Source organism: Octopus bimaculoides, chromosome 10 (assembly GCF_046866305.1).
Source record: "Octopus bimaculoides isolate indiv1 chromosome 10, ASM4686630v1, whole genome shotgun sequence".
NCBI classification, from domain to species: domain Eukaryota; kingdom Metazoa; phylum Mollusca; class Cephalopoda; order Octopoda; family Octopodidae; genus Octopus; species Octopus bimaculoides.
This window is the reverse complement of record NC_142937.1, coordinates 85,889,130-85,906,270: the sequence shown is the minus strand read 5'-3', so window position 1 is coordinate 85,906,270 and position 17,141 is coordinate 85,889,130. Positions and strand designations below refer to the sequence as shown.

Genomic DNA, 17,141 nt, shown 5'->3' with positions numbered 1-17,141 from the left:
GAAGGATAAAACAGTTGACCTCAACAAGATTTGAACCAAGAACACAAAAAGTTGATGACATACTGCAAGTAACTTTTTCCAATGTTCTAATGATTCTGCTAATCCATCACCTGTAATAAAAATGATTTCAAACATGAGTACAAAACTTCAGGTTTAACAAGAGGAATATAATTTAATCAGCATAGGACTCAACTGGTACCTGAAGAGGAAAGAATCAACTCTTTTGTCAAATGATGCAGCTAAATAATAATATGTAGCATTCTAACTGCTTTATCTATCAATTCTGCCAATCCACCACCACCTCCACCAGTAGTAGTAGTAGTAGTAGTAGTAGTAGTAGTAGTAGTAGTAGTAGTAGTAGTGGAGGTGGTGGTGGTGGTAGTAGTAGTAGTAGTAGAGAGGAGGAGGAGGAGGTGGCGGTGGTGGTGGTGGTGGTGGTGGTGGTAGTAGTAGTACTGGTAGTAGTAGTAGTAGTAGTAGTAGTAGTAGTAGTAGTAGTAGTAATGATAATAAAAGTGTTGCTAATGGTTTTTTTGTAATTATCAAATCCACCAGCAAATGGATTTCCCCTGAGCCATCATTAGCTTAATTAGATGATGACTCAACATCTTCTCCATCAAGTATTTCATGTTGCGTTAAGGGCTGATTTTATGGAATTGGAGTGTCACTCTATTTGTTAACATGGTGGAAAACAAATATGGATTGATGCTGATAATGGATGCAGAGGACAATATGAAAGCCTTGACTTCATATTTACTCCCAGTATTTAGGAGTTTTGTGAAGAGCTTTATGAATCAAAATATACACACATAAGTGTGTCAAGGCTGAGACCTGAGGTTCAATTCTAGGTTGATGGGATTTTTCACTTCACAAAACCTGCAATTATAGCCAATCTAATTCAGCATTGTAATATCTCACTTCTGCTTTCTTCCAAAATAATTCAGTTTGTGTCTTTTATATTTTGATTTCAAGCCTCAATAGAAGATAAGATTTTCACTCTTCCAGGGTCTGTAAAACAAATACCAGTTGTTCTGGTGTCAATTTTATCAACTATGCCAAAATTTGTGACGTGCTTATCTTAAAAATAACACTGGGGAATACAGTTTTCATTGAGTTAGATTGGACACTTGTTTTTGACTAATTTTTAGCCTCAGAATAAAAATACAGACCCCAGTTTTTCTGTATCCAATCAACTTGTTGAGCTATGTGATACCTTTGCTTTGTCTCAAAAAACCATAAACATATTGCATCTTACAAATTTGTGCTTAATTTACAGAATATTTAAAAAATTTACATACAATGGACAACAGTAAAACATTGTTTGACTAATGTTTGTACAAATTTAATTTATTCATACAAAGAACATTGTTACTGTAAGTCAAATGATGTGCAAGTTGTTAAGGTAAAAACTTACATTTATAGTTGTTATATGGACTGTTAGATATGTAATTCGTCTGACGTTCCGTGTGTCATGTGGTTTGTCTGAGTTCATTGTTTCATTGTTGTTGTCTTGTGGGACTGTCGGAGTAAAATGTCATTGATATATATATGGCGGACATGACTTTTGTTTATTCATAACGAACATTGGGTGAGTGCGTTCTTTGTATGTAATTGAACAATAAATGTAATAATTAAATTGTATAACTCATTGTGTTATCTCTGCGAGTCACCCGAGGGAAACATAACAGAGTTTATTGGCGTCGCCGATAGGATACATGCTTACTTTACCGTAAAATTATTCATCGTAATAACAATGGCTGAAAAACAGACAGTAGAACTTATTAAATTGTTTAGGGAACAAATGGACAAGCAAATGCAACAACATCAGAGAGATATAGACGCTCTGTTAAAACTGTTTGGTGCTCGACAAGTTGAAGGCAATTCTAGTGGCTATTTTTCAGCTGCTTCAACAACAGTGTCGATTCCACCATTTTCTGCATTTGATTCAGCGACAGAACTATGGCCTGATTACTGGTCAAGATTCCGTACGTTTGTGGCTGCTAATGCTGTACCTGAAAAACGCATGGCACAAGTGTTCCTGACCAATCAGACCGCTACTGTTTACAAGCAACTTGCTAATCTGGCTACCCAACAAAATCCGCCTAAAGATATCAACAACTTGATAATGGACGAAATCGTTGACTTCATGAAGGAACAGTTCGACCCTAAACTTTTCATTGTGAGAGAGCGTTTCAAGTTTTGGAGTGATATGCAGCGGAAGCCAGGCGAAACTCTCCAGGAGCTGGCAGCACGTATACGCCAGGATGCAGCTACCTGTGATTTTCCAGCGATCACCAACCCACAGGATGAAGCTCTGAGACAGAGATTCATATGTTCGGTTAACAATGAAGCGGTTCTGAAGGCGCTTTTTAAGATAAAAGACTCAGAACTAGATTTTGCCCGTGCTGTCCAGGTTGCCATTGAGACTGAAGACGCAGCAAAGGTTGCAAAAGAAACTGTATACAGTTCCAAAACCAAGCAGGTGTACAAGGTCCAGCAGAACAGGAATAAGAGTCCTCAAAAGAAACATCAGCAGTCTTATTCCACAAACCAGGAGAAATGCTACCGATGTGGAAAGGCCCACAAAGCAACAGACTGTCCTTTCAGGGAAACCAAATGTCATATATACGACGGGCTTCTTTCAGTTTCCGTCTATCAAATCCACTCACAAGGCTTTGGTCGGCCCGAGGCTATAGTAGAAGACACTTGCCCAAGGTGCCACGCAGTGAGACTGAACCTGGAACCATGTGGTTGGTAAGCAAGCTACTTACCACACAGCCACTCTTGCGCCATGTATATAATAAAAGTTAAAATTGCAAGTCAATATTCAGGCTTCTTTTATAGAACCAGAAATACTTCAGGTTTGATCAATTGCTCATCCTTGCCTTTTAACTAATTAGCAAAGATGCCCTTACCAGCCCACAACAACACTAAACCCTGTCTTTTTCTCTTCCTATTCTATCACTACTACAATGGCCTCTGCTTTTCTGAACTAGCTATCATTTCCACCCTGGCCTATCTGACACATTTTCCCTCCTTCTTTCATAATCTTTACTGTGTTGCTGCATTTGGCCATGTACTTGTCCCTTTTTCTAATTCTCCCTCACCAGAGTTTTAAACCTCAGGAACTCTGTCCCTTACATTTTTCTTGCAGATATCATGATCATATGAATGCTGAAAGGTCTGCAGATGACATGGACTCTGACTATTCTTGCTGACTAAAGCATTAAAATAAAAAGCATTAAAATATTAAAATATAAACATTAAAATATTAAATATTAAAATATATATTTAAAGCATTAAAATATATATTTAAAATATATATTTAAAAATGTATTTCTATCTTAGATCTACAATAATTATGTTAGCACCCTTCAGAGAGAATAAGGAAATGAATGATTGATATTTCAAACTATGAGGGTTGGCTGGAAAGTTCATAGGCTGACCAAAATACCTTCATGGAATGTGTCCAAATGAGGTTTATTTTTCAATATAGTCCCCCTTGTGGTGCACACACTTCTTCTAATGGTGTTGCACTGCTTGGATTGCATTGGTGAAGAAGCTTTCCTTTCTCATGACAGCAGGGCGTTGAGAGAGTTTTGACTGCTACCTCTAGAAGGTCAACCAATTGCATAGATGTGCAATATGTAGATAGCAGTAGTGAAATATAAGAGTTTCTAGAACAATCAGTTGTGTGAACCAAGTTTTCTCTTTCGATCTAAAGCCATTTCACCTAATCTACGTTTCTAATTTGTTGATTGAAACTGTTGACACACCATACATAAAATACCCTCTTTAGGTACTGGTACCACAGAACTAAGGATATTGTTGTTTAGCACCATATCAGACCTTGTTTGGTCATTGTTCATAGTAGTGTTAGTAATATTATTATTAATGTTGTTTAATTGCAGGTCAGCTCTGATTGCAGAGACCTTTGAACTGTATATAATCTGTATATATAAGATTAAGTTCATCATATTTAATACAGTAGGGTGTAATTCAAGGGTGATTTTGCTGCTATTTCAAACAGGAATAGAGAATGTGTACAGGCCCCTTCAGATGAGAATTAATAGACAAAATGTGAGTGTAGTGTATTCAAATCCAGTAATTCATGATAGTACTACTACCACAGGGTGTGTCAGTTTTTTTAGGTCATTTGTATCAATTTACGAAAAAATTCATACCTCATTAAATAAAAGCTATATTTGAAAACAAAGTAGGACAAATAATCTCTAGAATCCTTCTATCACACCTTTTCAATGAATCCACGATTAGCATTAATGGCTGCTTCAATACTGGGCTGGAAGTGTTGACATGCCTAAATGAGATGATCTTTATCAATTTGGAACATAGTGCTGATTAAGGCAGACTTCAGAGATTGTATGGTGCTATGGGGATATTGATTGATGTCTTTCTTGACTATGCATCATGTTTCTAATTTAAGGCCCTGCAGTTTTCAAGGGAGGATGTTAGTTGATACTATTAACCCCAGTACTTGACTGATACTTTATTTCATTGACTCCCAGAAGGATAAAACAGTTGACCTCAACAAGATTTGAACCAAGAACACAAAAAGTTGATGACATACTGCAAGTAACTTTTTCCAATGTTCTAATGATTCTGCTAATCCATCACCTGTAATAAAAATGATTTCAAACATGAGTACAAAACTTCAGGTTTAACAAGAGGAATATAATTTAATCAGCATAGGACTCAACTGGTACCTGAAGAGGAAAGAATCAACTCTTTTGTCAAATGATGCAGCTAAATAATAATATGTAGCATTCTAACTGCTTTATCTATCAATTCTGCCAATCCACCACCACCTCCACCAGTAGTAGTAGTAGTAGTAGTAGTAGTAGTAGTGGAGGTGGTGGTGGTGGTAGCAGTAGTAGTAGTAGAGAGGAGGAGGAGGAGGTGGCGGTGGTGGTGGTGGTGGTGGTGGTGGTGGTAGTAGTAGTACTGGTAGTAGTAGTAGTGGTAGTAGTAGTAGTAGTAGTAGTAGTAGTAATGATAATAAAAGTGTTGCTAATGGTTTTTTTGTAATTATCAAATCCACCAGCAAATGGATTTCCCCTGAGCCATCATTAGCTTAATTAGATGATGACTCAACATCTTCTCCATCAAGTATTTCATGTTGCGTTAAGGGCTGATTTTATGGAATTGGAGTGTCACTCTATTTGTTAACATGGTGGAAAACAAATATGGATTGATGCTGATAATGGATGTAGAGGACAATATGAAAGCCTTGACTTCATATTTACTCCCAGTATTTAGGAGTTTTGTGAAGAGCTTTATGAATCAAAATATACACACATAAGTGTGTCAAGGCTGAGACCTGAGGTTCAATTCTAGGTTGATGGGATTTTTCACTTCACAAAACCTGCAATTATAGCCAATCTAATTCAGCATTGTAATATCTCACTTCTGCTTTCTTCCAAAATAATTCAGTTTGTGTCTTTTATATTTTGATTTCAAGCCTCAATAGAAGATAAGATTTTCACTCTTCCAGGGTCTGTAAAACAAATACCAGTTGTTCTGGTGTCAATTTTATCAACTATGCCAAAATTTGTGACGTGCTTATCTTAAAAATAACACTGGGGAATACAGTTTTCATTGAGTTAGATTGGACACTTGTTTTTGACTAATTTTTAGCTTCAGAATAAAAATACAGACCCCAGTTTTTCTGTATCCCATCAACTTGTTGAGCTATGTGATACCTTTGCTTTGTCTCAAAAAACCATAAACATATTGCATCTTACAAATTTGTGCTTAATTTACAGAATATTTAAAAAATTTACATACAATGGACAATAGTAAAACATTGCTTGACTAATGTTTGTACAAATTTATTTTATTCATACAAAGAACATTGTTACTGTAAGTCAAATGATGTGCAAGTTGTTAAGGTAAAAACTTACATTTATAGTTTTTTCTGGTGTGTTCAATCTGTGGACAGTTTTACTTAATGCTCCAACAATATTCAGCCATCATATTTATACCATTCCTCTATGACTTTCAAATCTCAGTGGAATCATTCACTTTGCTCATTGCTAATCTCACCAAGGTTTTCAGGGAAGTTAGCAAGATGGCTGTAGATGGTACAAAATATCACCATCTACAAGGAAGCCTCCACAAGATCATTCAGCCTCCTAAAAATACCAAACAGATCTCCTCTTACTGTCTTAAAAGGATTCACTGGACTTTGTAGTTATTGTAGTTACTGTATACATAAAATATGGGATGGTCATAACTGGAAAATCTTTGATCATAAGTTTTCTCATTCAGCTCTAGTCTAAATAACAACAACATCAACAATTGAATTATTGATAATATAAATGTTATCATTATTGCTATGAACAATAACTAAATGAATGCATCTCGATATAGTCACCCACCATGCTAAATATAGCAAGTAAATTCCCTTCAGATTACATCTTGCTATTACAAAAGAGGATACATTGAATATTATAGTCCTAGATATATTATGCCTGATTAAAGAAAAATATGAGTTATAGTCAATGCTTGAATGACTTTTATGAGAGGTCTGCTGGATCAGAGCTGCTTTTGGGGGAAACAACAGAGAAAGATACATGGATACATCAGATAATGTACTCCTAGAAAAACAACATGCAACATGTCTTGGATACCTTGCATCCATAGCTCTGTTGGGGTTAAACAGTAACCATGAAAGGAAACAATGTTTTAAAGGACAGATATGAAGAAAGTGATGAGAATAAGATGTTGTTAGGGTGTTTTCTTACAGTTTATTATAAAGTTTTTATTGTTTAGATCCAAGTCAGACCTTAAAGAGCAGACAGCCGGCTAGCCATTTACTGTTTTTACAAACATGGTTTATCTCTGACTACATTATCTGATATGTTTCCCCAACATTAAAAAAAACAAAAAAACATTAAAGTGTGATTTGACAAAGAGAGAGAGATTTGGCTACTATTCCTAGCATTCCAACCAAATGACTACTTAGTAACTACTTAGTAAACTGCTCTCAAGAGAAGCATTGATCCCAGTTAAGGAGTTGAGTAAACAAAACACTATCTTGATGAATATGAACAGGTGTTATTGATTTTACAGTGTCTTTTTGAGTTTCCATAAAAATAGCAGGAATAACTGAAACAAAACTAATCAAATCTTTCGAATGAACCATTATGTAGCAACATTTTAGCCATTGCTTTTTGTGTTTAACACTCTCTACTGCCAAATATCAAATAATGTTTAATACATTATGTACATGTTTAGCATTTTACAGACAAATACCCAATAACGTTCAATTCAATACTTATGTAATTAACACCTCTGTCAACCTTATACTTTTATATGTTTCAGTCATTTGGCTGCGGCCATGCTGGAGCACCGCCTTTTTAGTCAAACAAATCGACCTACTTATTCTTTGTAAACCTAGTACTTATTCTATTGGTCTGTTTTGCCAAACCACTAAGTTACGGGGATGTAAAGACACCAACATTGGTTGTCAAGCGATGATGGTGGGGATAAACACAGACACACAAACATACACATATACACACACATACCATCTTCTACCAAAATACACTTGAAAATAATTATAAGTTTTACATATTGGTTATTTTTTTAGCCTCTGTTCAGTCTTGATTGAACACACCTATGATCAATGACATTCTACCTGTTCCCATCCTATCTTTATTCTGGCATAGAGTATACAGTACAACATCCAATGTGTTCTTGCTATTTTCAGCCAATAAGATGTGGTCTGAAGTTTTGGTTCCTACTTCTAGCAAGTTAAACAACCTTGCTGAAGGTCTGTTGTTAGCTCAGGATCTTTCCCTCCTTACACCAGTGTAAATATATAATGGAGGAAATATTAAAAAAAAAAAACTGGATCTGTTTCTAGGAAACCAGTTTCCTTTGACTTCAGCTGTTTTTAAATAGTATTTTTATAAACAACAAATGCAGAATATTTAGGAAGTTTACATCATTTGAACATCCCCATGTAAACAAATTCTATGTTTACAGCTAATTTTATTTATTTATGTATTCACTTCCTGCAGTATGGTTATTCTCATTAGATTTTGTTAAATTGCTATATCACATGCTGTCAGAAACACAAAATAATAAATCTTTACAAAATTAAATATTTAATCCTACTTAACCTTTTGGAAAATCTCCGCGCTGTCTAAAAATAAACGAGTTTCTTTATTTTATAAAAATTTTTGTTGCTGTGAATCAGTTACACTGTGAATGAGTCATGGTGGCTACTGGAAACACATATATGCCATTAAACTGGATTTTGTTTGTGTGGCACCTTGGGCAGAGGTACCTTCTACTCTAGCTCCAGACTGATCAAAGCTTTGTGAATGGCATTTGCAGACAGAAATTGAAAGAAGTCTGTTGTATATGTGTATGTGTGTGTGTGTATATATATATATATATATATATATATATATATATATTGAGGTTATGAGAGGTAATGGTATCAAGAAGACCCAAAGGTGTCAGGTAATGCTGAGTAAGTGCTATGGACAGACTATAGTTAAGCGTTAAGTAATCATCGTATTACAATTTCCTTCACTTTTCAATGAATTGCAGATGCGTGACTATCTTTAGATACAGACACACATTTTTCTTTGTTTACTAAGGTCCCTAGGGTTTCTGCCCTTATACATACCTTCATACATCAATTTTACCTACACATAAATGCACATAAAATTACATAAATGTTAAATAGCAAGATGGTAAATGTTACTTAGCAACTTCATACTGGTAATCCCTCAAATGGGAAGACTGTTTATGTGTTTTGATTAATTCTTGATATAATATTTGCAATATTTTGAAAGGGTTTAATAAAATATCTCTAAGTTTACATATAGATTATTACTTTGATGTTGACCAACTGAAATCTCACTGAATGATCTCAACTGAGATTTTAATTTAAATGTAAACATTTGTATTAGTATGTGGGCTGGTATTAAAAGTGTTAATAAAAATATCGAACTGAACTGCAGATTTTGGAAGAGAAGATGAGCTGATTAGATTGACTATAGTACTTGACCAGTTTTTATTTCATTATCAATTGTGGAAAGGTGAAAGGTCATGTTAACCCCAGTGGGATATGAACTCAGAACAATAAAGAAATAGAACTCACAATGTCTCCCACTTTACTTCTACCGATCCCTGCCCCTTTTTGTTATATATTGATTAATTCTCTTGTTACTATATTTCTGCTGAAATATTCTGCTTCTATTAATTTTGGAAAACAATGAAGAACTTAGTAAAATATCTTTGTCATTATAAAGCTGGCATAAGGCAGCGAGCTGGCAGAATTGTTAGCATGCTGGATGAAATGCTTAGAGGTATTTCCTATTGCTACGTTCTGAGTTCAAATTCCACCAAGGTCAACTTTGCCTTTCATCCTTTCGGGGTCAATAAATTAAGTACAAGTGAAATACTGGTGTCAATGTAATCAACTAATCTCCTCCCACAAAATTTCAGGCCTTGTGCCTATAGTAGAAAGGGATTATTAAGCTGGCATTTGAAACATAAATTAACAGGAAATTTTGAAGGAGGGTTTTAATTTAGATCAGTTTAACCATTTTGTTACTCAATTTTTGTTGAAATACACTGCTTTTGTTTCCATTTAAAAATAATGAACTATCTAATAAAATAACATTGTCATTTTTAAGCTGGTATTTGGAACTTAAACTTATATGAAATTAAGAGGGGAGGTTTTAATTTAGATCACTTCAACCCTTTAGCATTTAAACCTACCATATCTGGCTCAACTATTCTATCTGTTTTATGTTAAAACCAACTAAATATGGTCTCTCACTCTCAATTCACAATGTCATTCTAAAAATAAACAATTACAAACCAAAACTCTAAGCTACAAGACAATGCATGATTAATTGAATATGCGTTATATTTGATAGAGTAGTCTGAATGCTAAAAGGTTAAAATGGGAAGTTCCTATCTTAGAATCAGAGACACTCCTAGGTAGGTTGATATCAAAAGAGTTGAACATGATTCATGACATAGATGCATGGTCACACATATCAATTATATCAACCTCAGTACTTACCTAGGATAATAGAAACAAGGGAAATAACTCAGAGTGACCAGTGACATGTATTTGAACAAAGTAGATAAATACATGCATATCAAATACTATACAATATAAATTCGCGAAATTGTGATGACACCTGTGCCCAGCGTCACCTTCCTGGCACCTGTGCCAGTGGCACGTGTAAAGACATTCGAGCGAGATTGTTGCCAGTGCTGCTGGACTGGCTCCTGTGATGGTGGCACGTAAAATACACCATTTTGAGCGTGGCCGTTGCCAGTACCGCCTGACTGGCCTTCATGCTGGTGGCACGTAAAAGCACCCACTACACTCTCGGAGTGGTTGGCGTTAGGAAAGGCATCCAGCTGTAGAAACTCTGCCAAATCAGATTGGAGCCTGGTGTAGCCATCTGGTTCACCAGTCCTCAGTCAAATCGTCCAACCCATGCTAGCATGGAAAGTGGACGTTAAACAATGATGATGATGATGATGATGATGACCTCTGCCTCTAGAGGATGTATCATAATTACCAAATGGCAATTAAGACAAGCTCCACTTGGGAAGGGCAGACAATCTTAAGATTGTAGAATGCTCCAAAGTTGATATGCCATCAAGGAAAAGGACAGGGTTAATGGCCTGCCTCTTCTAGTGAAGCTGGTCTTAATTGCTATTTGGTAATTATGATATATCTTCTAGAGGTGAAGATAATTTTAAGAAGTCAAGAATTTATTTTGTATGGTATTTGATATACTTGTACCTGTTTTGCTGACCCTGGGATTATGAAAATCAAAAATTGATCTCAGCAGGGCTTGCTCAGAATGTACAGAAAATATGTGACAAAAATGTTTTTCTATACTTTTCTTTTACTCATCTCTTTTTTTCTTCTTCTTCTTCTTTTGTAATACAGAGGTGAAGGGTTCCAGTCTGGTATTTACATCATAATGGTACTGATGCTAAGGAATTGCAGGAAGATATTCATCAAACTTTTAGCAACCATATACATGGTATTAATAATATATTCAGTGATAAACTATAATTCACGTTGTCGTACCACTATGCCTGATGTTCTTGATTATCGATATTTAAGTGATCCAATATATTTTAATAAATGCCGCATTGATTTTCCTGCTTTGGGTAAGTTGAATTTTCACACCAATTTTTAAAGTATCATCTTTTAAATGATGGGATTTCTGTGAAGAGAGGAATTGATTTTCCCACTATGTTGCTATTCACTTGCTATGCAAGTACATCTCCGTAATTTGATCATTATATTCTTTATTATAAATGAGCTTGGCATTCTTTTTACTTTACATAAAATATTCTTTACATTCTACTGTTGTTTTATTGTCATTTATTTACAAGTGTTATGAATTTTATAGTTACAATATTTTTCTGGGAGTAAATTATGATTTATAACATTACTACTGTGGGGAACTTTTGCTCTGCTTTATGAGTTTTCATTTTATGAGCGGTTTCCACAAACAAGTTAACTTGTATACTGAGGCATTACTGTACTTTATTTTGTAAAAGACAGCCACACTAACTTCATTAAAGAAACCTCTATGCTATCCCTTAACCTGTTAGAACAAACAACCAAATCTCACTCATATCAAACCTTATCCTCTTCAAACAAAAAAGATTAGGTAACATACGTCTGGACACCTGAGAAAGAAAAAGAAAACACAATTATCACATCTTCTCAATCAGGACTAAATTAAGTCTAAACAACAATAATACCTGCATTTTCTGCTTTTAACATTGGTAGAATCATTACAGCAGCAGACAAAATCTTTTGCCATATTTAACCCTTTATATTCTGAGTTCTCTTTCTGCCAAGGATGACTTTGAGTTTTATACTCCTGGGGTTGATAAAAATAATCAAACTATACCTCCTTGCCCTTATTTGAAGTCTTGTGTCTATACTATTAATCAATATCTTAACAATTCTATTTACTTTGTTATTAGCTGCTCCTAAAACAGAAATAATCCCCAGCACAACCACGACATTTACCAGTAGCGAAAGCAAATAAACCCCACGCGCAACCACCCTCTCTGACTAACAAGAGTACAATCGAGATGTTCTTTTATTGTTCTGTTTTATAGAAAATTAAAAACGTAAATAATTTTTAGCGTCAGTTGATCTTGGTGAGAAAACTATTGTAATAGTTTTCTCACCAAGTATGGATCTTTTGATTAGTATTGTCTGCAATGGATGGGCCTTCACTTAAGATATGTTTTTGTTTTGTCTGTTTTTTGATGATGATGATGATGCGGAGGATGAAAACGGAAGAGATTTGATTGTATCCTACAAGACTTAGTTAAAGGAATGTCTGAAAGGGAATTAAAGAGAAATTGTCATTATAAAATAAAGCAAAACTATCCCATAAACGCTTGGCTTAATAAATAGCAATAATGATTTCCATCTTTTCACAAAGATAATGTTGGGGATATATATTGGATGAAATCAACCTCCAGATATAACTGGTAGTCATTTTATCAACTTCAAACTAAGTGTGTATGTGTGTGTGTGTGGGAATGATGTGGTGGCAGTGGAGGTGGTTGTAATTGTTGTCTAACCCTAAATCAGCTCTTAACAACAAGATCTACTATGAAATATTGTTTCAATTATGACCTTTTCAACTTTTATTCAGATACACATCTTTTCAGTTTGGCTACCAATTTTCGAAAATTCAAAGTTTATTGAAAATTTTAAAATTTGGTACATTAATGTAGTTTTCCAAGCTGAATCACTTTTTTCAGAAAATTTTTTTAAATAGTTATACAGATTTAAAGTTTGATTATTTTCACCCAGTCAGAAAACAGGATTTGTAAGCGGACATTTTATTCAAGCTATTAAAAAGGCCTCTGTGTAGTTGGATGACCTACTAAATATAGCAGCCAAATTTCTTGCATATCACTGTTTTACAACCAACGAGGGAGCCACTTGACATCTTAGAAATAGCCACCAGTTCTTCCTCAAATCTCACTCTGTTGCTGACAGTTACATTAGGTAGGTTACACTATATCTGAAAATAAGACAGGATGATCATGACTGGAACATTTTTAATTCAAAGTTTACTCAGTCAATACTGTTGTTTGTTGTTGGCACTCCATCGCTTATGACGTCGAAGGTTCCAGTTGATCCAATCAACGGAACAGCCTGCTCGTGAAATTAACGTGTACCCTTAACGTAATTTTCGGGGATATTCAGCGTGACACAGTGTGACAAGGCTGACCCTTTGAATTACAGGCACAACAGAAACAGGAAGTAAGAGTGAAAGAAAGTTGTGGTGGAAGAGTACAGGAGGGTTCGCCACCATCCCCCGCCGGAGCCTCGTGGAGCTTTAGGTGTTTTCGCTCAATAAACACTCACAACGCCTGGTCTGGGAATCGAAACCGCGATCCTATGACCGCGAGTCCGCTGCCCTAACCACTGGGCCATTGCGCCTCCACTCAGTCAATACTAACCTCTGGTTAAACAACAGCAACAAGCAATTCTTGCCAAGGAGTTCTTTTTCTTTGCCTTCTCACTGATTAACAAAAAAAAAAAATTCCTAAGTGAGTTTATTCTTTTTCTTTATTTTCAATTTAGGTATTAAAAAAATTGATATTTTCAGTGAACCTGAGATAAACCTTATTCAAGAAGAAAACAAACAGGTGAAACTTGGCGGAAGTTGGAGACCAATGACTTGTGATTCTTGGCAGAAAATAGCCATTGTGATTCCATATCGCAATCGCTGGAAACATCTGAAAATATTACTCAACCGTTTGCATCCAATGCTCACTCGACAGAAAGCTGACTACCGAATATTTGTAATAGAACAGGTGGGTGATCTAAGGAATCTTCAGGTGGATGTTCTCTAGCTTTTACAGGACAATTAGGACACCAATGAGGACCTAATCAGGATGTGGGATGGGCTGGGGGTCAAGTCAACCTTGTGGAGTTCATTCTAATATGAACCATGTTTAGGGGAGAGTTTAATTTCAGATGTATAATCTGAAAGTAAAAAAAATAAAATCATTAATTATGCATGCTTTCCCTCATGCCTCCATTTATGCTTCTGAGTATGTATGTTTGGGTATGTGTGTTTGCATGCATATGTATGTGTGTGTTTGTTTGCATGCATATGTATGTGTGTGTGTGCGCACACATGTGTGTGTATGCGTATGTGTGCACATGTACATGTATATATCCTTATGTATAGGGAGAATTCACAAAAAAAAAACAACAGACGAAGACAGGCGGTGTAGAAAACAAACAGATGTATTAGTATAATGCTCGGGAATTGAAAAAGTCTTTAATGTTTCGAGCGTACGCTCTTCAACAGAAAGGAACACAGAAAGAAACAAGGAGGGAAAAACAAAATGTGTGTAGTGGTTATATCTAGCTATATATCCTTATGTGTGTTTGTGTAAGCTTGTGCTTGTATGCTTGCATGTATGTGTGTGTGGGTGTGTGATTAAGAGACATCTAATCTATGTTTTTGTTGTACAAACCCCAGGTCAGCTCCGATCCAGCAACCCGTGACCAAAGACATTCTAGTTGTGATTAACCTCTTTTCAGATTGTGTAATGTAATATACTTTTCCTTTTAAAGATAGTAAGGTGTGGTTAGTGAAAGATTTGGCTGCTAATTTTAGCAAATCGAGTAACTATGTTTGTCTTTGATTATGCTACTGATATGTGTGTGCATGTGAATATATATATATATATATATATATATATATATACATATATATATATATATATATATTTGATGAAGTTAACAATGTGTGTACATAAGGCTGTTTAATCAATGTGAATGCAAGCTGAGATAAAAAAAATCTTCAAAGTTCTCAGATTTATTTTTCCTCTTCTTTCTTCTTTCTCTTTCTCTCTTTCTCTCTCTCTCTCTCTATCTCACTTACTCCCGCTCTCCGTCTTTCTTTATCTAACTTATGCTTCCCCACACTGGTTTTTCATTGTTATTTTTCTATATATTCCTTGGAAAACAAACTTATTTTCCCCCATGCTTTCTATCTCACTTTCTACTTTTCTCACACTTTTTCTCTTCCTCTCTCTATTTCTCTCTTTCTTTCAATGACTCTCTCTCTCTCTCTCTCTCTCTCTCTCTAGTTTTCCCATGTTCCTTACAAGACAAGATAAAATCATTTTGCTTCCATTTTTTCCTTCTATAAAATCTATAACAAACTCCAGTTACGTTTCCTATTTTAAATTCTGCTACCAACAGTCTATTTATACCAATTTTGTACCTATTTCCTTAAATAACCATATATTTTCTACGATTATTATAGGTGCAAGCATGATTGTGTGTTAAGAGCTTTGCTTCCCAAATACATGTTTTTAGGTTCAATCCCATGGGCAAGTGTCTTCTACAAGTGAAAGAAACCTTGTGTGTGTATATATACTACACAGGCTCCAATCTGATTTGGCAGAGTTTCTACAGCTGGATGCCCTTCCTAACGCCAACCACTCCGAGAGTGTAGTGGGTGCTTTTATGTGCCACCGGCATGAAGGCCAGTCAGGCGGTACTGGCAACGGCCACGCTCAAAATGGTGTATTTTACATGCCACCTGCACAGGAGCCAATTCAGTGGCACTGGCAATGACCTCACTCGAAAGTTATTTTCACGTGCCACTGGCATGAGTGCCAGTAAGGCGACACTGGTAACGATCACGTTCAAATGGTGCTATTTACGTGTCACTGGCACGGAAGCCAGACAGCTGCTCTGGCAATGATCACGCTCGGACGGTGCTCTTAGCACTCCACTGGTACAGGTGCCATCACAATTTCGATATATATATATATATATATATATATATATATATACACACACACTGGGCTTCTTTCAGTTTCACTCTAGAAAATTCATTCACAAGGCTTTAAATATATCACTGATTGAAAGAAGTAGAAGAAAAGGATAGAAAATATTTTTTTAATGTATTTTACTAGAGGAATACTTATGACTTTTGACAGGGCCTCTGAAACTGCTGAGAGGAATTAGTGGCATGGATTTATCTTAGGATCATAGAATACTTACAACAAAGCAGTCTCTGCTAATGGCACCGAAGGTGTTGTGCAGTGGAGCTGGAATTGTTTAGGCAGCTGATAGACAAACCCCTTCTAACAGGCTTTTGCACTGTTTCATTTTATCAATTTTCATTCACAAAGTTTTGAACTAAGGCTGTAGCATATAATGTTTCCAAAGAGCAGCGCCACCTGATGCACACACACACACACACACACACACATGCACACACACACACACACACACACACACACACACACACACACACACACACACACATATGCACAATAGGCTTCTTTCAGTTCCTATTTACCATATTCACTCACAAAGCTTTGGTTGACCCAGAGCTATAGTAGAAGACACTTGCCCAATGTGTTATGAAGTGGGATTGAACCTCTAAAACTTTATGGGTGGGAAGCAAACTTCTCAACTAGACAGCCACATCTGCACTTACAAAATGAAATGTGTGTATGTGTGTGTATGTTTGTGTGTGTGTGTGTGTGTGTGTGTAAATACCAATGAGGGAACTTAAAACCTGCTTCCCTTCAAACAAAGTCCTTTGTTATGTACATGCTGCAACATGTTATAGGCATTTGTCGCTTTATCAAAAATCCAGTGAACCAGTGATTAATTAATTTTTTGAAAATTTGTAACCAATGATGCTTTGGTTCATAAACTGAAATATAGAATTAATAAAAAGGAGTAAATGAAAGAAAAATCTGTTGAATTTCAAACTGTATTTTATTTGCTTTCTTTTTTTATATTTATTTATCTATATCTATGTTTCTTTTCCTCTAATTTTAGAGTGGAATTAGTACATTTAATCGAGGTAAGCTGATGAACATTGGTTACTTGGAGGCCCTTGACTATGACAGCTTTGATTGTTTTGTATTCCACGATGTTGATTTGATTCCAGAGAATGACAAAAATATATATTTATGTGACCAACATGCTAGACATTTGGCATCAGCAATTGATGAAATGAGATACCAGTTAGTATTTTCAGGATTTATTTCTTTAACCTGCATTCATATTTTTTTATTCTATACCAAATGATATT

General features: G+C 35.6%; 1 protein-coding gene across 5 annotated transcripts in view; it reads left to right on the top strand.

Annotated features, from left to right (window-relative positions):
- Positions 1 to 17,141, top strand: part of LOC106871325 (beta-1,4-galactosyltransferase 4) — a 43,611-nt gene that overhangs the window by 14,873 nt on the left and 11,597 nt on the right. For 3 of the 5 annotated variants that reach the window (XR_016243476.1, XM_089358929.1, XM_089358927.1), the window contains exons 2-4: positions 10,961 to 11,187; positions 13,646 to 13,878; positions 16,886 to 17,073. Coding sequence is in view for 4 of the 5 variants with exons in the window: in XM_089358929.1 (XP_089215055.1) it covers positions 10,995 to 11,187; positions 13,646 to 13,878; positions 16,886 to 17,073 (614 nt within the window). In the remaining variant the exon portion in view is untranslated. Of the gene's footprint in view, positions 1 to 1,512; positions 1,589 to 10,960; positions 11,188 to 13,645; positions 13,879 to 16,885; positions 17,074 to 17,141 lie in introns of those variants that run through there. The other 2 variants (XM_089358928.1, XM_052971343.2) reach the window with 2 other exon arrangements.